At 40.3% G+C, this 26,528-nt stretch overlaps 2 protein-coding genes across 3 annotated transcripts in view; one reads left to right on the top strand and one right to left on the bottom strand.

The window, feature by feature from the left end:
* The window catches only part of LOC311039300 (uncharacterized protein), a 44,125-nt gene extending 31,428 nt beyond the window's left edge, over positions 1 to 12,697 (bottom strand). Inside the window, exons 1-3 of one of the 2 annotated variants that reach the window (XM_084049075.1) lie at positions 12,405 to 12,697; positions 11,735 to 11,868; positions 8,751 to 8,932 (exon numbers count right to left, since the gene is read on the bottom strand). In XM_084049075.1, coding sequence (XP_083905201.1) covers positions 8,751 to 8,932; positions 11,735 to 11,865 — 313 coding nt within the window. In that variant the 5' untranslated portion in view covers positions 11,866 to 11,868; positions 12,405 to 12,697. The remainder of the gene's footprint in view (positions 1 to 8,750; positions 8,933 to 11,734; positions 11,869 to 12,404) is intronic. The other variant, XM_084049076.1, reaches the window with a different exon arrangement.
* Positions 12,698 to 19,116: 6,419 nt separating this feature from the next.
* LOC311039094 (cyclic nucleotide-gated channel beta-3-like) overlaps positions 19,117 to 26,528 on the top strand; it is a gene marked incomplete at both ends in the record, with an annotated part of 32,434 nt that continues 25,022 nt past the window's right edge. Inside the window, 5 exons of the mRNA XM_084048735.1 lie at positions 19,117 to 19,224; positions 19,875 to 19,923; positions 21,092 to 21,221; positions 23,774 to 23,934; positions 24,366 to 24,698. Coding sequence (XP_083904861.1) covers positions 19,117 to 19,224; positions 19,875 to 19,923; positions 21,092 to 21,221; positions 23,774 to 23,934; positions 24,366 to 24,698 — 781 coding nt within the window. The remainder of the gene's footprint in view (positions 19,225 to 19,874; positions 19,924 to 21,091; positions 21,222 to 23,773; positions 23,935 to 24,365; positions 24,699 to 26,528) is intronic.

Here is a 26,528-nt window from a genome sequence, read left to right as displayed (position 1 = left end):
TGAGAGAAACAAGCAACCAGGTCTAGGAAAACCAGCCCAAAAGAAGCGACTATGGGCCACATGAGCACTTTAACATATACATCAGTTATTTGAAAATAGCCGATCTACAAGCTCACAACGCGTGATGCGACGCGTTGCGATGCGACGCGTTGCAAGCTTGTAGATCGGCTATTTTCAAATAAAACCTTGCAGGGAAATTATAATAAGCAGGTCTGGCAACCCTGTTCAGGGGTCTGCCAGGTGAATAGTCACGCCAGGGGCCACGTGGCCCCACAGGCACTGAGGCACACCACCGATCCGATTCACAACTAACTTGGCACAAACACTGTTCAGGGCCTGTGCCATTACAATCACACCAGGGGCGCCTACATGAGGCTGTAGGCGCACCGTTGCTTCAATCTACACCAAACTGGGCACAAGCACATTTCAGCGGTCTGCCATGACAATTATTGTCACACCAGAGGCCACGTGTGAGGTTGTGAACCCCAGGGGCACCAAGGGGTCACACACGTGCTTTGTTTCTCCAATCTGCACCAAAACTTGGCATAAACACTGTTCAGGGGTCTCCATGAGAATAGTCCCCAGGCGCACTGATGCTCCAATCCACACCAAATGTGGCACAAATACTGTTCAGGGCTCCGGCATGAGAATAGTCTCACCAAAACCTAAATTGAACACATATGGGCCTCTAGCCCACAGCAGTCTTACAGCAATGTTTAACAAGCCCATTCATGCATGTACAAATGGCTGAAACTGCGAATAGACATTGACATGTTATGACAGTGGCATGGTCCTTTAAACTTAAAGGCTTCATGTTCTCATTTCTGAAGGCTCGGGGACAACGCCTGTGGGCGCCGGGGGTGGGGGGCTGATCTTTAGTTGTGTGTATATATATATATATATATATATATATATATATATATATATATATATATATATATATATATATATATATATATATATATATATATATATATATATATATATATATAATTTATTTTATATGAATGTTGTGTTATCAAGTGCTTTGCCAATTATTTGTGGGGCCACTTGCAATATCCTCACGGCCCATACAGTGGGCCCCGACCCACAGGTTGAGAATCACAGCTCTATCTCACTCCATCTGCCTCTATGTTGTCAGGTTCACTCAGAGCCAAGGTTCAGCCAGAGTTCAAACTGAACAGCCAACCAATAAAAGATTAAAAAAAACCTGCGGTGGTTCTCCAACAAACACTATGTACTGGCACTTAAATTGTAATGCATCTGCCAAAGTGCTGAGCAACCATAAAGGCTGTTCTCATGCCACAGGCCTGGTTTATGCTTTGTCCCACGACAGTGTCAAGTGCTGAAAATAACAGATCTAAAAGCTCCCAATGCGTTGCACTGTCATAAAAAGGAGCATGAATTAATGATAACTCGTCATATTAAGTTGGTTACCAGTTGGGCAGATACCTTTGCCGTACAGATACCTGACACGGAGAGCAAACATTTGCGTTATATTTTGATGCTGACCAGGGTTACAAAACAAAAAATACAACAAACTTGAAAAACTAAACAAAAAAAAAACATTTTAGTTAACTGAAATAAAAATAACCCAACAAGTACGAGTCACTGGTGCAGTAATCTCTCAAGACAAATTCATGTTTGTTTTTTTGGTTTGTTTTTTACACTGAACAGGTGCCCAGATTGCTGGTGCAGTGACAATGCCACAATCCCCTAATGCCAAGTGTGTGTGTCATTTATTGCCACTACAATAACTAAAAGTGAACCGTGTCATGCTGTGAAAGATATTTCACAGGTTCTGGATTTGTTTTCATGTGCTATGGCTTGGTTTCGGATAAGGTTCTCAGAACCTGAATGATCACTGACACACCTGATTTGGGCCCTGCTCAGGAGTATTTACTAACCTAGCCGATCTACAAGCACACAACGCATCATCGTGACACATTGTGAGCTTGTAGATCGGCTATTTTCACTTTTTTAAATCAGCTCTTTTTATGAAGGGTGGTTCTGGTTATAATGGAAACATGATGGACAAACATAAACAACAACAACAACTAAAAACATCACAGAACTTCATGAATTCTGGAAAGTTTCAGCTAATGGAAAGTTTTGGGTTTACCCATCGTAGCTGAAAAGAAACACAATGACCCTACGCCCCAATGCGCGGGATGCACCGCATACCCTTCAGGTTGCACCACAGAGCAGAGGAGCTCCAGAGGACATCCGTCACTGTCAAGGAGCCCTGCAGTCGATTTAGTCATCAATAGATCACATTACTGACACCAATGAGTCTTTCATGAGCCGCCATTTTAAATTGGTCACATTGGCTTTTCCAGAAACCATATGAGCTTTGTGCCAGGATACTGGTGTCAGTGGAGACCAGGTTTCTTGGATTGAGGTCAACAGTACAAAAGACAAATTAGCCACATGAACCCGAGTGTCCCTATTCTGGGGCCGAACATTCGCCAAAAATACTGTATTTCACAACGTGGAGTGTTGCGTTCACAACGTGGAGTGTTGCGTCACATTGGGAGCTTGTAGCTGATCTAATTTCTGCATGTAACATATGCAGAAATTAGATCATACGAAGTATCAATCAGGGTCGGTCCGGTACCAATGCACTTCTTTTTGCTAACTTTAGAGAGGCAACAATAGACCTCTAATTCACATTTTTCATGCATAAATGTTTGAATGTCCATGAGCAGAAATATCCCAAAGCCCCAATTCTTAACGGCCTCTCTAATTAGCTTTCGTCATGTGGCTTTGACCACTCGTCCGCAGGCTGTACTGCATGTTTACATGAGTAATTATAAAGTCTCTTTGTTTTTGGGGTGTGGGAACATAACATTTAAGAGTGTCAAGTAAAGCGCATCTCAGGTAGTGAACTAACATCAATTGTTAACCATTGGTACAAGGACACAGTCAAATATTGAGTTTTAATTGAACCACTTTTCTAAAAAAAAAAAGTGGTCCCTATTTTCTAAAAATATTATAAAGATCTAGAAGATTCTAGATTTGTATAATATTTTCCTCTTCTATTCTCTACCCAACCCCCCTTCTCTCTCTGTAATGGAGCAGTGATTGTAATGACAGAAGACAACTTCAAACAATAGCGTTGCACCAACACTGCTCCCTCTGCATGAATACTGACAGGCCACACACACACACACACACACACACACACACACACACACACACACACACACACACACACACACACACACACACACACACACACACACACACACACACACACACACACACACACACACACACACACACACACACACACACACACACACACACACACACTTACTTGGCTGTTACATTTGTGTCTAGCAGGGCCCCCTCAGCAATTCACTTCTGGCCCTCAGTGCCGCTGTGTTGGCCCCCTGAGCTTTTACTTTACATTACATTACAATACGGTCATTTAGCAGGCGCTTTTATCCAAAGCGACAATAAGTGCATTCAACATAGGTAAGCAAGAAAACTACAAATCACCGTAAGTCTTAAGTGCATTCTCTTCTAAAACAAGCAACTAAGAGTATACTTAGCGGTAAGGTAAAAGTGCAATATATCAAGCTACCTACTTTCTTAAACAGATGAGACAAATAGGAAAATCAAATGAGCAAGAGCTAAAACCAATAAGTGTATCAAAGTAAACAAGATCCAATAAAACAAGAGCTCGTACAAATAATTGACAACAAGTAGGCACGGCTAAGTGGAAGGGGTCAGGGTAGTGTTTCCTGAAGAGGTGGGTTTTCAGCCTGCGGCCTTGCTATTTCCACCCATAATAGTTCTTGTACTTAACAAGGCAATTGATTGGGCTAGCCTGCTTAACTGCTTAACTGCTTTAAGCCTACTGCTTAAAACACTAATACTAATACAAATGCAAACTAATACAAGCTAACAACAGCCTACTGATTAAAGCACTAATATACTTAAGCACTCAAAGTGCAACTACTAGCAACCTAAATAAGAAAATTCTATACTTAGACTACACCAGATGAGTTCAGTAGTTCAGGTCTCTCCAGAGGTTGAAAGCACACTAGAGAAAACACTGCCAGAACTGCCTTTATCGTCCTTGAGACGTGATGGGCCTTACCAGACACTTAACAAGGCAATTGATTGGGCTAGCCTGCTTAACTGCTTTAAGCCTACTGCTTAAAACACTAATACTAATACAAATACAAACTAATACAAACTAACGACAACCTAGTGCTTAAAGCACTAATATACTTAAGCCCTCAAAGTACAAAAAAACAGGCAAACCGCAGATGATACATGTAGCAGGCCCCTTCCTGTGTGTGATAGACCAGGCACAAAATTTGCAAAATAAATAGCCGATCTACTAGCTCACAATGCGTCACATTGTGAGCTTTTAGATTGGATTTTAGTATCTGAACATACTGCACCTATGTAGATATATACTAGTAGGTCTGAAAGAAAGAAATAAAGAAAGAAAATAGGATGTTTACATTTAATAATCCAAATTAGTTGAAGATTGAATAATGATGTGTAGTCATTCTGTAGTGTGACATTAGGATCGGTTACAACACAGCTCTGTCTGCTGTGTGTGTGTGTGTGTGTGTGTGTGTGTGTGTGTGTGTGTGTGTGTGTGTGTGTGTGCGTGTGTGTGTGCGTGCGTGCGTGCGTGCGTGCGTGCGTGCGTGCGTGCGTGCGTGCGTGCGTGCGTGCGTGCGTGCGTGCGTGCGTGTGCGTGCGTGTGCGTGTGCGTGTGTAGGTCCAGTAAGCTGCGACTGTGGGCTCTGTGGCCATTCACTTCCTATTTCTTGACGTAGACTATAATATCCTGTGTGCTATTTTAACTCTGACCCGAAAGCGCCGATTTGTACTCTCAGAGTTAAATGAGCAATTGGGATGTTACAATAGGCAAACCAAATTTTCAGCCCTCCAAAGCGGGACCCTATGTCTATATGACCCTAAATCTATGTGCACGTTTGTGCATGTGCATGTACATCCACACACAGGAACAGAACTTGATAAAAATGCAACCACTGAAAACAACTATTATTATTTTCATTGTGGCGAAAACCAGGACAATTTGGACATATTAGTGTTAAAGAGATGTTTGTCGAGGCTACACTTTAAAGTGCTGACAAGAGGGATAAGAAGGAAGCCAAGGTGATTGGGTGTAGATGGGAAGAATAGATAGGATGGACTTGTCACCAAGGGGAGGATTCATAATCCATGAAGCACAAGGGTAGAGAAGGTGTCAAGTGCTGTCAAATCATGTCTGCTACATCTTCTCACACAAATATAAGAGTCAGTCAATATAGAGATAGTGGCCAGTGTGGCCAGACGAGACAGACATACTGTAGATATTAGTTGTTCTATTCTTCAGTGGGGAATGGGGATCAAAGTGAATAAAATACACACATTTCCTTTTGGGAAATGCAGACTGATATCTTTGATAACATCACAATTTAACAATTTAATTAAATTGGAGTTAAATGAACACTTTGGATTGTACACTGTAGATTGTCGGCCCAGAGATAAAACATTGTATTAAATGTGGGTCCGTGGCCTAATGCATAGTATCGTACCGCTCCTTGAAATTAAAACGTTTGAGAATCACTGGAATGCAGGATAGACATATTAAACTTAATGTGTCACAAAATCCTGACTGCTACATTATTTCTAAGAGAGTCTAACAATGGATCATTAAGGATCCACTTTACACTCTCGAGAGGTAAATCAACACTCAAAATCGTTTGGGTGCACTTCCCATCTTGTTCATATTAAAGGTGTTCAAGTTCAGGTGCTCGCCATTTGGTTCTGATGACAAGCCCTGTTGACTATGAAGGGTATACGCACAGTGATATGAAGGGTATAACAGTAGGGAGAGGACCAATAAAGAAAGAGAATCATATGAAGGAATGAAGAAGGGACCAGTAACTACAACTAGTGGGACTCACTAGGCAGTAAAATGCTCAGTCTTCATTTACCTCTGAGAGAGTGAAGAAATGGAACCAGATGGACTTACAGATCCATTCGTTTCCATTCCACTATGGGTACCGTATACAACTGCGCTGAGTCTGCAGAAGCAGGTGTGACCACTGTGAGCAGCACCGGCTGAGCGAGGTGACACCTGAGCGAGTGCCATGCCCGCACTGAGCGATTGCCCGAGCTGAGCAAGTGCCCGTGCCCGCACTGAGCAACTGCCTGCACTGAGCGAGTGCCCGTGCCCGCACTGAGCAACTGCCTGCACTGAGCGAGTGCTCGTGCCGAGTGAGTGCCCAAGCCGGAGCAAGGGCCCATGCTGACACTGGGCGAGTGCCCATGTCGGCACGGAGCTTGTGCCAATGCCCGCACTGAGCTTGTGCCCGTACTGAGCAAGTTCTCGTGCCCGCGCTGAGTGGGTACCCACACCGAGCGAGTGCTCGCGGGCAACCAAGTGACCAAGCTGGCGTATTTGACAAGTAGGGCATGAGAGCATGGCAACTTGGCGACAACCAAGTTGGGCACAATTTGTGGAGGAGCACAAGACAGTGTGTGCATACATGCTCCATTCTAATCATATTAGTGTGGCATCAAAAGACAGCTCAGCTGGTCACTGTCAGCACAGATTACAGTTGGACCGATAAAAGTTGCCCCCGCTTGCCCCGCTTAATAATTAAGGGATCAAAGTGCTCCCTACATTTCTTTGAGCAGTATACTGTACTTAAGCCCTATATACTGTACTTCGTCGTATGACGGTGTTGAGGGAAGATAACCGATCTAAAAGCTCACAAAGTGGCACGATGTGGCACGCTGTGAGCTTGCAGATCTGCTCTTTGTTTTTTTTGTTTTTAGGGAGGGTTAAGTGTTCCTCATTGGGCTTAAAAAAAACGTCTGGCTCATCTCTTTCATCCCTTTCATATCCAGCCATGCCATAGACTGTGTTTTGACATGGCGGCAATGAGGCTGCTGGCAGCAACATGCTTTCTGAAGAGGGTCATTAATATTTATTGTACCTCAATTGATTGAGAATCAAAACAAGAAGAGAGCAGTGGATACACGAACGGATGGAGAGAGTGTGTGAAAGACAGACAGACGGATGGGAACGGTAAAAAAGGTAACATTTCCTATAAAGCCCATGACTACATTGCATCATAAATATATATACTTGTAATGCATTATCATCTGCTTATAACACTGTATACTTGTAGTTATAAGAACTCATAAGTACGCACAACAATAATCATAACATATAATAAAACATTGTATAATTACTAATAAGTGTATTATGTATCACAACTGTGACAATTGCCTACAAGACATTCTGATCCTTAAAAAAAAGACTGTGGGTGACCACCTATTACGAAGTGTTATAATAATTGAACTTATACGGGTATGATTAATATTATAAAATATTATGAGTATTTATGAGTGCTTATAAAAAATACTTATACAGTGTTAAAAGCAGATAATAATGCATGATAACTATGTTTATATTGCATTATATACATGGGTTTCATATGTAGTGTTACCCAGCGTGTGCAGACACTTAATGAGGTCCGCAGAAGTGGTCGGTTCTGAATGAATGTGGAACAAAGATGAGGGAAAAAGAGCTTGTGGAGAAACCAAACTATAATTGTTCAGATCAATTACGTGAAACATCTCAAATGAATAATGCCTGCATTACAGACGCATTCTTCAAAGTGTACATCTTGCATCCAACAAAACAAAGTTTCCATTATGAAATTATACTTATTATACTATATTATGCATGGCCAAATCAATAAATATGTTTTTATCCTGACCTTTTCTTGTTGTCAGCTACAGTAACCATCAGCCTGTCAGCCATGTCAGCCTCCATCAGAGTGAGCAACATCTCAGAACATCTCAATAACTCATGCTCAAGCCATCACATTTTGAAATGTGACTTCACCGTTTTTTGGTCCAGGTTAGACTGTTCTTTTGGTTTAAGGTTATACACCATTCTTTTGGTTAAGTTTAGACACTGATCTTTTGGTTAAGTTTAGACACTGATCTTTTGCTTAAGTTTAGACACTGTTCTTTTGGTTAGGTTTTGTCACTGTTCTTTTGGTTAGGTTTTGTCACTGTTCTTTTGGTTAGGTTTTGTCACTGTTCTTTTGGTTAGGTTTTGTCACTGTTATTTTGGTTAGGTTTTGTGACTGTTCTTTTGGTTAGGTTTAGTCACTGTTCTTTTGATTGAGGTTAGACTGTTCTATTTGTTAAGGTTAGACACTGTATTATTATGGTTATGTTTAAACTGTGTAAAGCACTTGAGCAGTGTGTGTAAATTACACACACTGCTCAAGTGCTTAAGGTTGTAGGCACAGTTCTTTTGGTTTAAGGGGAGGTTTAAGGTTATATAGATTAACATCAACGGTTAACTACTGGTTTCAGTTTACTCTCAATCAGCCACACTGAGAATGCACAGTTCCACACAATCTGCGTTTGTGGTGAGACATTTCCTGCAGAAGTCAAAATTACCTTCTGACTCATATTGACAAACTGTATTTCTGCTGTTTGGTCAAACATTGGATTCTGATGGCTTGGCGTGTGACCAGATTGGAGATGGCTCCAGTACACAACGTTTCAAATACAGACAAGAGTGTATAATCGCCACCTCGCTCAAATGGTGATGCTAGAGATAATATACTGTACAGTATACAGTATGTGTTTACCTGTGTACTCAACTCAGACATACAAACACACACAGAACCCACAACGTTTCTCCTCCTTGCAACTGACAAGTCTTTATGGGAAGTCCTTACCTGTGAAGAAGCTCTTGACACGGAGGTACGAGACAGCGAGGCGGAGGACAGACAGCTTGTCCAGCTTGGCGATGACATCCGGCGTGAAGGGCAGCAGGCTGGCCAGTCGGTCCAGCTCGGCGTTGAGGCGGTCCCGGTGCCGTTTGGACGGGTTGGTCTTCTCACTGTTAGCAGACGCTTTCCTGAGGAAAGGATGAGGAAGTGGAATGCAGTAATGTTTAAAAATGCCCTCGTAGAAAAGGTGACATTGACACTCTGCTCCTGATGAGAGAAATATAGAATATATATACATTGGATCCTCTCACACCAAGAGGACTTCATGAGGATGTTAGTATCACACCCTTCATTTGATGTTGATTTGGAAAGGGCAACATAAGAGATAATATGCACTTGATCAGATCATTATGATGATGGTCCTGGTTGTTTGTGATGCTGCCCTTTCTCTCTCTCTCTCTCTCTCTCTCTCTACAGTAGGGTTCAAGTGGTTAACTCATGTAAACTATATTTAGCAAGATTTCAAAGCTCATCAAGTGGGATAGAGCAGGTATGGTTCCCATAGTTTTACCATGTTTTACAATACGGGATCATGCAGATGTGGTTCTATGCCATTGGCCAATTGCGGTTAGGTGAATACTAAATATGTGTGTACAATGTCCCATCAGCCCCGGCAACACACAAATAACTTTTGTACACCTTCACTGTCATCGAGTCAAAAGGCTAATGGTCTCGACCAGTTGGCTGTGACTTCCCTGATAATAACATAAATGAATTGTCTAAAAAAGGGCTTTAGCAATAGAATAAAAGCAAACAGCACCCGAGAAGAAGAAGAAAGTGTAAAACATATATATTTAAACAAAACAGTAAAATACAGGAGTAGGATAAGTCATCACTTTGACAAAGTTGAAAATGATCTAAAAATAAATGTAAAAGATGACTTTCCATAACAGATGACGCACTCCACTGCTCCTAATTTTCTTTTTTTCCATACTTATTGACACTCACTCACTCACTCACTCACTCACTCGCATGTCAAACCAACCCTTCGCTTTTTGTACCTATATGAGCAGTTACCCTTATTAGCTAGGTCACACTCTTAACATTAGTTGGCTAAAAGTGGTCAACGCATGTTGATGCTGTAATTGTATTTGACCACCAGATGTAATGATGATTTGTTTTGTTTTTGTTTTTAAATCGTCTTGGTGTGTGCTTGGGGGACAAATAAATAGTCTGTGGCAGCTATTGCTATACCCGGATGTAGGAAGAGCTCCCAACCCCGTAAGAACTCTGATCAATCACTTCTACAATGACAAATCCCTAGACTTGAAACTCATTCTCACAAAACAAATTGTAGATGTACTGTATCTCTCCTCCAACCAAATACTTTAAACAGGAAGGCTTAGGTTCAAGTCCCTTGTCTTACAAAGCGCTGAATGTGGAATTCCGAGAGGAACTGTTCTGTCACAGACCCTGCCCTCAAGACCTCCATATTGAGGCTATTTCACATATCAAAGCAATAATGAAGTGTAATGTTCTATCCCTGTATATCCAAGTATACATGACCTGATATCCTGGATACTGAACGTCTTTATTCAAAAAGACAGACTTTGAGCGCCAGCCAATAACCACTGCCTTTGAATTGTTTGATGACCCGATCGATAGTCCTGTTTCATGTGAAAATTAACAAAGTTGTGCATATGAGAGTGTCTGTGTGCGCAATTGTATTTATTGTATTTATTTATTTTCATTTCTCACAGAGAAGTCAACTTTGCGGATACATATTATGAATCACAAATAAGTGAAGGATTAAATAAATATAGATAAAAAAAAAAAACAGTAATGATCCAGTAATGCTGATTTGAAAATTATTTGGTTCTACACTTAAATTATATGAATTCCATTCAACTTGAATTCCATCAACTCTAAGAATTGTATTTATTTATTTAGGTCTATTTATTTATTTACTTAGGCGGCTACTAACTTAATTATTTTCATCAGATCACATTTGAAGTAAATCATTAATAGAAGTACACTGGAATACAATTTGACACACATATCGGGACGCGTAGTAAACAATTCCCGATTGTAAGCAAACATGAAACAAACATGAATACAACCCTTGTACAACCCCTCTTACATAACCTACAATTTGGACAGCAGCTGGCAAAGTTGTCCCAAAAGTTTCCCTGCTACTGTACATCACATGCTGAGAATAGTTCAAATTATTTGAATAAAGCATAATGTCAACACTCTAACCTTGGGTGAATGCCATGGCTTTAACACATACAGAATTATTCTTAACTGCATAACCAGCAGTTCAACCCTTAAATTATGACCGGCTGACATGCAAGCTGAAGTTGCTGATGGATCTTTGTATCCAGTGGTGGAAAAAGTACAAATTTTTCTTTACTTAAGTAAAAGTATCAATACTGCAACGTAAAAATAGTCTGTTAGGTCTACAAGTAAAAGTCCGGAATTCAAAATGTAAATAAAAGTACAAAAGTATTGGTATCAAAATGTACTTAAAGTACCAAAAGTAGAAAGTACTCATTCTGTAGAATGTCCCGTTCAGATCTACAAGCTCACAATGCGTCGCAAAGCAACGCATTATGAGCTTGTAGATCGGGTATTTTCAAATGGCCAAAATGTACAGTACATAGGGCTGAAGTGGTTAATGCATGTTTTGTAATAATAATCAAAATCTACAAAGTAACTAGTAACTAAAGTTGTCAAATAATTGTAGTGGAGTAAAAGTATAATATTTGCCTCTGAGGTGTAGTGGAGTAGAAGTAAAAGTACTGAAAATTGGACATACTAAAAGTAAAAAAAATACCTCGAACAAGTACAGTACTTGAGTAAATGTTTAGTTACTTTCCACCACGGCCTGTACCCCACAGCAACTGATAGCACCATCAGCAAGCAAATGCATGCCATATAAGATTGTACCAAAAATGGATTAAGCATTGATATAGAAAATGCCGCTTAACTGTTTTTGGACGGGCTTCCTCCTCTTTCTGCCCGCATACATGCAGTCCCCAGGGGGAATCATGCTGATGCTGATGATGGTCTCCTGGTTGCAGGTAACAGGTGCAGTGCTGCAGATGAGAGGGAGAGACATCAACTTCATGCCCCATCATCACGTGGAAGAGAGTAGAGAGAACAATAATAAACTCAGTTTGGAATTATTCACATAAACAAAAAATACTAAACACATGCATTTAATAATAGTAAAACATAATTTAACCCAAATACAAAATAAATGTATTGCACTTTACATTTGAAACAAACCTCAAAGTGCTACAGAACAAAATAAAAACATTTGCATAAAACCATCTATTAAGGCTGGAGAAGTAAAATGTAAAACGTGTTATTAAAAGCAATTAGGCATTAATTAGAATGTAATACATAAAGTAGCCTACAGTATAGGCTACCTGATAAATGCACAATAAAAATAGTCAAGAACGGACAAAACTAAAACTTTTGTGAAAATAAAAGCACTAAGGATCTAAGAATATTCCAAAACTAGTTTTGTTTTGTCATTCAGCCCAAGTGCAGGGAAATAAATTAAAACAATAAAACTACAAATAAAATAAATGCACAATAAAAATAGTCAAAAACAGACAAAACAGCAACTTTTGACAACATAAAAGCACTTACCAAAAGGCTCTAAGAATATTCCAAAATAGTTTTTGTGTTAGGTGTCATTCAGCCCAAATGCAGGGAAATAATATTAACGTATGTCTCCGTTCAACTGAGTCAAATTAATAATAATTCCAGGCAAATAAAGAGAGAGTCATTCTCTATCTTGCTGTAAATGTAAAGTGCTTGTTTTCATTGCAATGCTTTGGGGCAGATGTGTTTCTGTGATGCTTTATAAAGTCGCCTTCACTTCCTCGCGTTTCAGGTGGCTGGATTCCTGTGAATGACATGTCGAGCTCTTCGCACGCAAACTCTCCGGCAGCCTCGCAAACACGCCGCCAGCGCACACACATCAGTGCTCACACGCGATCCTCTCACACACACATCCGCCCGGCTTTACTATGATGATGATGATGGCCCAACCCCCGCCACACACACACACACACACACACACACACACACACACACACACACACACACACACACACACACACACACACACACACACACACAGTGTGTGTGTGTGTGTGTGTGTGTGTGTGTGTGTGTGTGTGTGTGTGTGTGTGTGTGTGTGTGTCACATATTTCTGAGCAGATCGCGGGGGGAGGGATCACACGCAATGTTTCCAGCAGCAGACACTAGTTTAGAGTTCTTCTAGCAGGCAGAGCTAGCTTATGATCATCGGTTCGCAGTCGTCGGTGCGGTCGGGTCGAGGCTGCCAGGCAGGCTGTCCCATCAAGTCACACATAAGGAGCGACGGATATTTTTGGGGACTATTATTAAACAAACAAACAAACAAACAAACAGACAAACAAACAGATCCACCGAAGGAGGCGCTTGGATGGATATCGTGCTTAATATGGACTGGATTAAAACTATGTTGTGTAATTTGATCGGATATGTCTTCCAGGTCGAGTCGGTCGTGCGTTTGGACGTGTTCTTTCTTATAGGGCGGTATGGTTGAACAGCCTAAATGTAATATACAGACATAATAGGTATATATTTGTATTCTCAAAACAAGACAATTTCTCGTAGAGTTGTATTTATTTATTTAGGTATATGTATCTATTTACTTAAAGGCTACTCACTTGATTATTTTCATCAGATCACATTTGAAGTAAATAATGTAAGAACTGACCCCAGAATAGCGGTAGGGTAGGCCTAATAGGATGTATTATTGTTTTATTGTTGTAATTTATTGTTTATGTATTGTTTATTGTCAACATTCTTGCTCACTTGTTTTCATCTGAATAAAGTTATCTTCTATTTGTTTAATTATTGATATATGTTTTCACCCGAATAATGTCTATGGAAAGGTTTAAAACCTAAGGTATGCTGCCTGTAGCCTACTATCAATCGATCAAGACGATCATCAGTCATAATCGTGTATCAAGGCTATAGCCTGCCTAGCCTATATCATGGCGCTCTGGCAAAAACTTTTTACTATTTGCAATTCATTTTATGTTGTGCTGTTGTCTGCTCGGCAACTTTCTGAATATGTCCTGTAATTCAGCATGGGCCATGACTTTAGTAAAATGTATCACTGCTTTGCTTTGGATGGAGTCTCCGTCATGGAGATGCATGTGCACACGTTGCATGTCAGGAGGAAGGAAGGCAGAACCAAACGGTTAGGAGGAGTGTCAACTGTCATAATATGGCCACAGAAAAGATGGTGGCTATGGAAAGATCAGCCACCTTCAGTGACTTCAATGTTGTAGGCCAGTGGTTCTCAAACTTTTTCATGTCAAGGACCCCCAAATTGACACTTATTAGCCCGCGGACCCCCATTTCAAAAGATATGCCAGGGACCCCCATAAGAGAAGATCTTTTACGGATCTAGCAGTGATTCTCAACCATTTTAATTTCAAGGACCCCCACTTTGACATGCATTAGGGCTACAGACCCCCATTTAATGGCATTTCTATCACTTGGACCGCAATTTATATTGTAAAATATATGTCAATTTAACTCTGAGAGTGTACAAATGGAACCAAATGGACCTGTTAGGGTCCATTTGGTTCCATTTGTACACTCTCAATATAGTCGAGCTACGCCAGGCTAGCGTTAAAGACCCACAAGGGTCCATTTGGTGCCTATCTATCATTTAGCTGGGGACCCCCTGGAACTCCCTCAACGACCCCTGGGGGTCCCCGGACCCCACTTTGAGAACCAATGTTGTAGGCTATTCAAACCCACCTGTTCTTCCAGTCAGATCGTGCCCGGGTGACAGACAGACCAGACTCGAATGCAACTAAATTAGCCTATAGAAAATAACAATCATTCTGGATGTAAAATATAAATGAGCAATAGTCGCAGCATAGGATAATATGCTGACAATTTGGAACATATATAGGCTACACTCATAGCCTACAATGTGGATGTGATATAGGCTATTGTATAGGCATATAGTCTGCATTTTCATAGTCTCCATCAGTAAAATAGAATAATTGTATTAATAATAAAACAAAAATAAAGAAATAAAGCTGTGAGAAAGAAATGAAGAAAATGCTGCTCACAAAGTATAGGAGTTTGAATTTCATGAATTCAATAAATCAACATCCTAGGCAACATATTCAATAGCATAGGCTACAACTCCATACCTGTTTCATGCCATCAGCTGTCATCTTGTCAATATGGCATATCTTTCACCAGTGGTGTAAAGTAATGAAGTACTGTAGTAAGTTACCGAAGTAGCCTACTGTACTTAAGTACAATTTCGAGTTTTTTTTTTTTTTTTACTTTACTGGAGTATTTCCAGTTTTTCAGCACTTTTACTTCGCCACTATACATCTCAGAGGTAAATATTGTACTTTTACTCCACTACAATGATTTGAAAACTTCAGTTACTAGTTATAGTCGACTTTATAGATTTCTATTATTATTACAAAACAATTAACCTAAGCTACATTAACCACTTTTAATACAATTTATACATTTGAAAACTTGTGAAATGGGACATTCTGCATAATGAGTAGCCTACTTTCTACTTCTGGTACTTTAACTAAATGTTGATACCAATTATTTTGTACTTTTACTCAAGTAAATTTTGAATTCCAGACTTTTACTTGTAACAGAGTATTTCTACATTATAGTATAGCAGTATTGATGCAAGTTTAGTATTATTGACTATTGATGCTTTCACTTAAGAAAAACATTTGAGTACTTTTTCCACCACAGCTAGAACCCAGTTGCAGGGGAACTGAGAAGGAACGATATCTTGTTTTACCAACAGATGGCAACCGAAAGCATTATTGACCGAGTCGATGTGATAACATAGACAACGGTTAGACAAATTAAAGTCTAAATAAATAATGCATGATACCCTTTTGTAGGCTATTAATTGTATATTGCGATAATAATGTGTGGTTTAACAGAAAATCCCAAGACACCACCACCTGGCTGAACCTCACATTGTGCCTCGGCACACTGGTCTAGTGCAGACACTGACAGTGGTTCAACCTGTGGGTCGGCACCCCCACATGTCCCCAGATGACAGTGAAGTGACAATTTAAGAACTTTTAAGACCTTTTTAATACATGACATTGAAAAAAGAAAAACTGCATCAAAAGTAATCAACAAACTGTAGTCTACTATAAAACATTGGCCATATTGTCAAATAATATAAGAAAGAGGCAACAAATGTGAAAATAGCCTACAAGTTCACAAGCTATAGATCTGCTATTTTCACAATATTTCTCTGTGGAACAGAGTCAAACAAAATGGGGGGTCCCCAGTTCAAATATGATTATTTTGGGGGGTCAGGGCAGGATAAGTTTGAGAACCACTGGTCTAGTGAATCCTTTAAAATGGTATCATTTTCTATCATGCCATTATGTTTCAGGTTTTTATTGTATTTTATTTCATTGTATTTACATCTTTACAGTCTGGCCGTTTTAAACCCTTTTCATAGCAGAAATATTGACACAGGCAAAGGTAGTAACATTAATAGTGCATGGGTAGGGTGTGTTTAATTTGTTGTTGTTGTGTGCCAGCATGAACAGCTGCTGTAGGCCTACACTTAATTTCATGCTGACACACACCCCCAAGTCAAACACACTCACATTAATATCATGACCTTCAGCTGTGTTTACAATGTCACAACGTACTAGCTTTGATGAGAGGTGGTTCCACAGTGTCAAAGTGGATTTGTGAATGCACTGTTGTTGACAGTGGTGGAAAGTAACTATTTACTCAAGTATGGTAGGCCTCTTCTTCTTCTTTTTACAATAGGCGTTATACTTCTACTCCACACACCTCCGAGGCAAATATTGAACTTTTTACTCCACTGCATATGGTAAATATTATGATGTATTATTAGCACTGCAGCATATAAAGTAATACAAACCAGCCCCACCTTTGCATATTAAAGTGATGAACACATGGATGCATATTATCACAATCCAATAATATGTTTGTTAGATGATGGACCATTCCTTATTTAATCGAGTCTGACTTTTACTTTAGTATCTGGGTGTCTTAGCGATACCCACCCAGTTTGCACTGGTGTATCACCAGTAAAGCCCGTATTTCTCTGAACATGTACAAATGCAAAATAGAAGGTGCTTACACGATTGCCCCAAATGTTAACTAGGTGCCCGGAGTATTTGTGCAATGTATTAGTCCACATTTTTTAATAAAGAACTGTTTTAATCCCCTTTGTGGCCGATTCTGTTGGCGGTAGTGCCGGGCGCATGCGGTGAAATCCGGAATTCCACTCAATGTAAACAGGAAGTAAACGGGGGTGGGTGTTGACGTTCGGCCACAGACGGGATTAAAACACTTCTTTATTGAAAAATATGGACTAATACATTGCACAAATACTCAGGACACCTATTTAACATTTAGGGCAAGCGGGTAAGCACCTTATATTTTGCATTTGTAGATGTTCGGAGAAATACGGGCTAAGTCGAGCTTTACTAGTGACATTTCAGGGCAAACTGGGGGGAGGGGTACGTGTTTTAGCGACACGTCTTTCTTGATCTAAGACAATTCTGCATAATGAGTAGGCCTACTTTTATGTTTGCTACTGTACGCCGATCCTTTTGTACCTTTACTCTGTGTGAACATGAACAACACTTCTACATTGTGCTGGATCCATTGGTTCTGGGCAAAATTGTGAAACATTGAAGAATACATATTTTAAAAACCTGTTTTAAATTATTAATTTCAATTTAATTTGTGTCTAGTTATATTGATGACACATGTCCATCCTATCAGACAGTGAAGCATTCTGTGTAGCTTTGGAAGCTGAAGTGATACATTTTATTCCGTTTTAATACATCTCACCCTTGCTTTATCGAGGTAGGTACAGTACATCGGGACACAGAAGTCCATGTTCGTTCTCTTATTTCTAACGCCCAGAACATTAATGCCCCTTTTTGACAAGAATATAGTTCCTGAGTTGATGCCCCTACTGCACCTCAATGGCTTACAGTCATTCTTACATGCATCACTAAAACTACACTTTGAGTGCCCTCTGCTGGCAAAATGTGTAAACTGGCAAACTGGAAATAGTAGGCCTATTCTAACTTAGTGGCTGTTATAAAATTATAAATACTGAAGAAAGTAAAACATACCTCAAAATTGTACTTAATTACAGTACTTGAGTACATGTACTTAGTTACTTTACACCACTGCATTCTGGCACATAATTCAGCAAAGTTCATTTTAAGCCACCTGAAAGGTACATACAATATTATGTATAGCCTATGCATTTTGTGTTTGTAGCTATTTCTGGAATATTAATTATTTGTCATTTTGTCATCACAAAAGGATAACATCCAGCACTTTCAGCTCAATTGGTAAGTCTTAACAGACCTCATTACATGTGTTGTGCGTCCCCCAGTCTGCTCTGTCTGAACTCTGCTTTAGTGGTGCTATAATCCCAGTGGTGTGAAGTAACTAAGTAGATTTACTCAAGTACTGTACTTAAGTACAATTCTGAGGTATTTTTACTTTACTGCAATATTTCCAATTTTCAGTACTTTTACCACTACATCACAGAGGCAAATATTACACTTTTACTCCACTAGAATTATTTGAAAACTTTAGTTACAAGTAACTTATTGTAGATTTTGATTATTATTACAAACATACATTAGCCACTTCAGCCCTATATTAATTATGGCCATTTGAAAATAGCCGATCTACAAGCTCACGTAGATCTACTATTTTCAAAAGATTTTTATACATTTGAAAACTTGTGAAATGGGACATTCTGCTTAATGAGTACTTTCTACTTTTGGTACTTTAAGTACATTTTGATACCAATACCTTTGCACTTTTTACAATTCCCAACTTTTACTTGTAACAGAGTATTTCTACATTGCAGTATTGATACTTTTACTTAAATAAGAAATGTGAGTACTTTTTACACACTGTATAATCCTATTGGTTCTTGGCTATATGATAGGTGGCGATGGGCTTAGATAAACCAGGAGCTGCACTGCGAGTGGTCAGAGAACAGGTATTAGTGATTCTAAAAGCACTAATAGCATCAAGAGCCCACATGTCGCTTTGACAACCAGAGAGAGAGAGACAGACAGACACACACAGAGAGACAGAGAGAGAGAGAGAGAGAGAGAGAGAGAGGCACACACACACAGAGAGAGACAGAGATACAGAGACAGACCACAGCCTCAATCTGCAGACCTACTGATGAATTGGTAGGGTATGTTCTTTAGCTCTATGCTCACCTTTATGTAGATATAGGCCTACTGTACGTCTCAACATGTTCAGCAGGTTCAAGGGCCTCCTTAAAGGGCCACAGCCTCCAGGGTCATCGGGTCCTCCCACACCACCACCACCAGCACCAGCCCCTGCCCCAGCTCCCGCAAAGGTGAGGTGACATCACTCGCTACTGCTGCTCCATCACCCACACACCACATTTATACTCCATACAGTAGTACAATGGGTGGTCGTATCGTGTATAAGTCAAATTTGGGCTTTGGAGAAAAAGCTGACAATGTAGCCTATTGTTTTCGCAGGGGAAAAAAAACTTTTCTGTTAGGCTCTTTCATCGCATGAAGGGGTCATGCATGCATCAAAAATAGCCTATTTAAAAGCTCACAATCCACCACGAATCATGATGAATTGAGAGCTTGTAGAACTGCTATTTTCATATTTTCAACAACTTTGATGCCTCAGTATGCCAATAGAGTCATTGTCAGTACATCACAAACTGTCCTATTATATGCATGTGCCAGTTATGCTCAGACCTGATGAGCTGAAATCATGAATACACAATGCAAAAGTATCAAGCCATGAAATGATATGTAGATTTGTTCAGACATTGAAACCATCTACAGTACTAAATCCTGTGCCAGTTCTATTACATTATTTCTTCTTTGGATTGGCTTGGATTTCCAAAGCACGCTAAGGTAACCACCTCGATTTGAATCAAACATCTACCGCTCATCCAAAAGGGAGGTATTAGGCTTCTGGTCTTCATCATTGGAGTTTGAGGACAGATCGTGTTTTGTTGTACAGGAGGAAAAACCGAAGGAGAATGAAGCCAAGACTGAGGACAAACCACAGGGTAAGCTAGCATTCATCACAATCACTACTGTTTTTGATTGACAGGTAGACTATTTAGTTACACATACGAGGACTTTGTCTCTGGTTAATGCTTCAAGCCTGATTTAGTCTTCATCGTACGACGGTGTCACGCCATGTTGTGATTTTGGACTGTATATCTATTTTCGTGCACACAACAGTATAAACACATAAATTATCATGTATTATAATTTACACAAAATATACAGATAACACAACAGAAGCTGTAAATGATATGTATGAAATTGGCCAATTGCCTTAATGGTGTGGTGTTCCATTAAGGCTACGTTTCAAATAGCTCAGAATAAAGCTGCAAGGCTTGTCCATTGGGTGTGAGGCAGAGTACTGAGAGATTGCATGCCAGTCTCGCATGGCTCAGAGTAGAGGAGAGGTTGGCATGAGATTTAATGGGTTTCTTTAAGAATATTAGTTATAGTAAACAAGTATGACAAGTATTCCCAAAATACTATCAACGCATCACATGTGAAAGGACTCTCGACCGTAACTTGCCCTTCTGGGCTGATTTTAAGGCCCTCCCCCGCTCACCTTTTGGAAATTCAGATCACTGCTCCATACAACCGCGCCGGCCTCCAGAGAACGGCCGAGAAGGAGTAAAATATCAAAATGGAAGACATTAGCACCAGGAGAAAACCAGATGCATGTGCAGAGAAGCCACATGCTTTCTCCCCGACAAGTTGAATGCTTTTTACAACCAGTTTGAGACCAGTTCCACCCACACTAATACCAGCCGGGGTCAGCACCACCTGAGGAGACGAACAGCACCAACACCAAGGAAGCCAGCCCACTAACCATCTCCTGAAAACTGCAAATAATGGAGTTTGCATGAAAAACATAATTTCACCCACTTCTTTATAACTTTAACTCTTTACAACTTTAACAATAATTTTTGATTCTGATGCTGCCAGGGCCCTTTCTCTTCTGATTCACACTGTACCGTTCCCCTGATATGATTTGTTGGGCTTTATATACAAATCATCAAGCCTGAGTGTGACTGGACAGCGAACAATATGAGTGGAGCCCATCAAGATCGACCGGTCAATCGTAAAGACATTGTTGCCCACCCCTGGCTTAAAATGTACAGCTAGCTAATTATTATTATTCATTTGTTTATTTATTTATTATGGAACCAGAACCAGCAGCACCTCCAGCACCTGCCCCAGAACCAGCAGCAGCTCCTGCCCCGGCACCAGCACCAGCACCAGCTCCTGCCCCCGAACCAGCCCCAGCCCAGACTAACCCTGACCAACCTGGAGCAGAAGGGTAAGAACATAATGTTTCACCTTACGACCTGGGTCTCCAGTGCAGTAGACCAAACATTTAGCCAATAGGGAATCCACACTTGACTACAGCATAAATTGGGTTTATGAGTTTTAGGTATAGGGCTACTTGTCAACCAGTATGTCCTACCCTCCAGGGTCTAAATGTCTCAATGGAAGAGTAGGGAGAGTAGGGAGACCACCTCCAACCACTGCAGATGTGCTAGTTATATTCATTAACATAATCTCTACAATACAGATTAGCGGACGGACGGACAGACAGGCTGCAAGACATAGTCTATGCCTAGCCTTCAGCCTGGCGGAGGCAATTACACAATTAGGTTGCTGGACGTGAACATGGTATCTGCGATGGTTGGAAACTAGCAATGACAATTGTGCTGCACTTCTGTGCCACTTTGTGCCGGGTGCAAATAGGGCCTTAAGTCTTTTAATTTGACAGGTTTTCAGGAAATGTATAATTAACCACATGACATAAAGCTAGACTAGGTCACTTTTTTCAATTAAACAAAACATATTTTTCATAATCTCTGTAAGAATAGTCTCCACTACTGTGTGTAGACTAATGAGGATCCTTAATAAACAGTAAACAATAAACTGGTATATTTTTCCCAATAACCATTCCACATAAATGTGAATTTGACAGCTTCATTAAACATTATTAAATACTATTTTAAATCACGCCAAAAGGACGTAGGCACCATAAATTTACCGGAATTGTTTTTATTCATGACCAAAATAGGGTCTTCACTTAAAGTGGTTAATGCAGTACAGTCAACACATTACACCAAAATGTGCATGTTTGGATTCATCGGCACCCCTTCATATTATACTAGATGGATCAGTGGTTCTTAAACATTTTACTGTCAGGTACCCCCAACTTGATGTATTTGGCCCGCGACCCCATTTGAAAAGATTTTGTACCAGGGACCCCCATAAGAGACGATTTGTGTTTTTAGAATTGTTCAAAATTATCAAAAATGTTTTCACAATTTGTCATGATAAAAAAAGCTGATCTACAAGATCATATTAACTCAGTTTGCTGGGGACTGCCTGGAATCCCCTAAAGCAGTGGTTCCCAAACCTTTTAGCTCGAGACATAAAAGAGAAATTTGATGTCTCCCAAACAAGTGAAAATAGACTATCTACAAGCTCACAACACATCGCAATGCGACATGTTGTGAGCTTGTAGATCTGCTATTTTCACTAGGCCTACTCCTTAATAGTTAGTTTTTGTAATTTATGGAACTTAAATCTTCTAATTTAACTTAATTTCTTAACGTAATGTCTGAATTTGTTTTTAATTCATGAAAAAGTTTGAACTTTCTTTGGAATTTTTTGAAAATCTTTTGAAATAACAATGATTAGAAACTAAATATAGGAAACTAAAAAACAAAGGGATATTTACTCGTGACCCATCAAAACAGGTCCGCGACCCATAAAAATGGGTCCCGACCCAGTGTTTGGGAACCACTGCCCTAAAGGACCCCTGGGGTCAGCATGGTAGGTTTCTATGTTGATTGATTGATTTAATATTTTGTTAGACAAAAATGCAAAACAGCACAAGTACAGTCAAACACTTGGTCTAGAAGGATAACACCAAAAAAGTCCTTGGGGTCTTGTTTCCATTGGGGTCCTATGTATTCAATTCATCAACATATAAAAAAACAACACCAAAATTCAAGTGCTAAGTGTGAGTGCGAGAGCTAATAGTGCTCCAACGTGCAGATTAGATTGGAGAAGCTCAAAGTAGCTTAAAAGCTTTTCAGCTTTGTATATAAGAGGATCAGCGAGGCTGCTCAAGACAGAGCAATCAAACAAGTGAAGATAAATAGCAATCAAACAAGTGAAGATAAATACACAATCAGACCTACACAGTCACATCCACTGAGCTAATCAAAATGGACCAGTTCGCCAGTTCATGACACAAAAAAGAAAGCAATGTTTGATATTTATGTTAGCTGTTTATGTTATATATTATCACAATTTGACAATTTCATAATATATTTTGTATTTCATTGAAACATTGCAAAAGCGATCTACAAGATCACAAGAGCTATGAGCTTGTAGATCACCTATTTTCGCTATTGGTCATATGACAAAGTACATACTGTAGGGCTTGTTTTTTTAACAACTGGATTTCTACTACTGCAGGTGATATAATTTGTGATACCAGTTGTACTGTTGACACATAGATGGACAGCCATAGCTGAATGGCTGGAGAGGCTGCTTAGGAAACAGAAGGTCCCTGGTTTGCGTCCCGGATCCAGTCTATGTGTTGAAGTGGCTTATGTCAGTGGTTCTTAAACTGGGGTCCAGAGATCCCCAGGGGTCTTTGATGAGGTTGCAGGGGTTCCCCAGCTAAATTAGTTAATACAACACCAAAATAAATTGAACCCCTATACACGTTTGAAAATAGAATTTTCAGATAGGGGTCCATGGCCAAATACTTGACATGAAGTAAAGTATGAGTTTGAGAACCACTGGTATATGTGAGTGTGAGGTTAATTGTAATCAAGACATGTTGTGGTGTTCTAGGGAAGAGGGGGCCCCCCCACCCCCGCGGCCCATAGTGGTCAACAAGTACTCTGATGAGCAGCTCAGAGAAATCATCAAACGCATGAGAGAGCGCACAGAAATGTACTTGGAGAAGGTCATTGACCAGTATGCCTCCTCTCCAGAGATCAGCCCTCCTGTTAGTAAGTACACACCCACCCACCCACACACGCACGTTACCACGCATGCACGCACTTTCAATTCAGGAGTTTTTCTTGCGTCAAAGATATGTGGCCCATGTTACGAGCACACATTTCCTACCTCTGCCAGGAGATCACACGTTTGTTTGTTTGTGTGTGTGTGCGTGTGTGTGTGTGCGTGTGTGTGTGTGTGTGCGTGTGCATGTGCATGTGTATGTGTGCGTCTGTGTCCAGCGCAGCTATTGGCTGATGCTAGGTTCTTGGTTTACCTGGGATCTTAGTTTCTTGAGGCACTACACTGTCTCTCTGCATGTGATTACCTTGCACATTGTAAGTCTCTCTGGATCCTAAATTGTAAATGTAACTAATGGCTGTACTTACCCACCATCGATGGAGACTGAAGTGTCGCTTCTCATGTTCCCATTGTGTTCCAGCGCCACGGCTTCGCAAAGACAGGTATGCCGAAGTAATAGAGGAGAGGAAAAGGCAAGCGGAGGAGGATCAGCGCAAGAAAGATGAGGCAGCTGCTAAGAAGAAAGAGGAGGCCGAGCAGAAGAAGAAGGACGCCGAGCAGAAGAAGAAGGAGGAAGAGGAGAAGAGGATACTAGAGGGGCCGTGTTCGACGAAAGTGACTGTGGTACTGCCCCTCCCGATCAGAGTCAAAAACCGAGTCAACACCACCTTCTGGACCACCTTAGATCTTTTGGTGGGGCCAATAGAGGACATGATGGACCCAGTGCTGGGGAACACCATCGACCCGTTCACAGGTCCAATCAGTGTTAACTCTTTACAAATGGAACCAAAGGCACCCTTAGGGGCCATGTCCACAGAGAACGCCTTTTGTAGCCTCGCGTGGCCAGACAATATCACACTGCCGAGGGCAATTTGTTTTTTGCAATGGCAAATTGGAACCAGACTACGCCTTTTGAGCTGAGGAGCGCTTTGGATATCATGTCCAGAGTGCTCACACACAGCGTGATGCCTGCACTGTTCGAACAACCATTGAGTTGCACTGCTAAAACATCCTGTCATCTGCGTTATTAGCACAAATAGCATAGCTGAAACAAGGTAAACAGGAACTTCTCAGGGTTGTGGTAAAGATTCAATGTCGGGTCGTAAATGTTCGGGTTGTCACATACAATCAGGAGGATCAAATGACCGGCGCTCCTCTCCAAAAGTTGAACTGTTTCTAGCTTGAGCACGTCTCTACCATATAAAAGTATGGCAGAAAGGCGCTGCCAGCTCAAAAGGTGTTCTCTATGGCCACAGCCCTTACAGGTCCATTTGTTCATTCTCAAAGTTAAATTAACCTCTTAAAACGTAGCATCCCAATTCTGGGGGAACAGGCTAAAATAGACAATCTACAAGCTCACATACAAGCTCCTTGTAGATCGGCTATTTTAGACAAATAGATTTGGTGTAGAAGGGGAAAAAAGGGAGAGAGACAGACACAGAGAGAGAGAGAGAGACAGAGAGAGAGACAGAGAGGCAGAGAGGGAGAAAAGAGGATATTTTGATTTAGTTTTAGTCCTTTGAATAAAATTATGTTTAGTTTTTGTCATATTTTAGTCATCTGAAATGTTTTTATTTTAGCCTAGTTATAGTCAACTAAATCTACAGTTGATTAGTCGACTAAATGTTATTTTGGCCGGCCTTGATGGCGTCGTAATATCAGTTTTATACTTAGCTGTGTGCCGAAAATAGCTGATCTAGATAGATCAGCTTAGTTTTCATCAGTGGTAGTCGAAAGGTAGTCAAAAAAAATATTTTAGTCGGCAAGATTAGCACCAGTTTACTGAGTGTAGAGTATTTAAGTGGTTAAAAGGTTGTGAAATTAGATTTGTGTTGTTGTTCTTAAAATAAGTGTTAAATATCTCTATATTCTGATAGTAATAATTGCTATTGATTGTTTGTTCAGTAATAGGGGACTCCCAGCTCCAACAATACAGTAAACCGACAATACATTTTCAGGTTGGGATACCAATTTTATCAGGAGAGAGATATCATACAGGATAAACAATTGAAATTGGAAGTGTTGAAAAAACGAAACAAGACATTAGCATGAGCATGCAAAAATGTTATAGCTATCAAATTGAAGCTTATAACTTATCTTGTGGTTCTCTCTCCTGATTGGATAACATTGGTATCCTGACCTGAAAACCTCCTGAAAAAACCCTGCGAGGAGATAGTGGTGAATTAAGGTTGAAGTCCCATTCAACCTTAATTAAATACTTAATACAATGTCCACTCAAACATAGACATGCAAATTAAAGCCATCTCAGCCACTTAATCTTCTTATCGTCACTGTCCGGTGGAAACCTTGCTTTTAATTAGTCACAAACTTTTGTTAATAGCTTTTCATTGGTTCAATATAAAACCTACAGACTTAAACACTTTCACATGAAAAAAAAGAAAATAGCAAAAATTGCCGATCCAGAAGCTCCCAAGCCCCCAGGACGGTGGAGGATTATTGAAGCTGCCGTGTCCTGGTGTTCAAATCTGGTATTGCAAGACTGACTTCCACATTTAAAACGCTACTGCGCATGCTTCTATCGTGTGAAACCATATTGTGCCTGCTCTATTGACACCAACGTTGA

The sequence above is a fragment of the Gymnoscopelus microlampas genome (genome assembly GCF_963454915.1).
Source record: "Gymnoscopelus microlampas genome assembly, chromosome: 22".
Taxonomy (NCBI): Eukaryota; Metazoa; Chordata; class Actinopteri; order Myctophiformes; family Myctophidae; genus Gymnoscopelus; species Gymnoscopelus microlampas.
The sequence above is the reverse complement of the archived record's forward strand: the minus strand, read 5'-3'. Positions and strand labels throughout refer to the sequence as shown.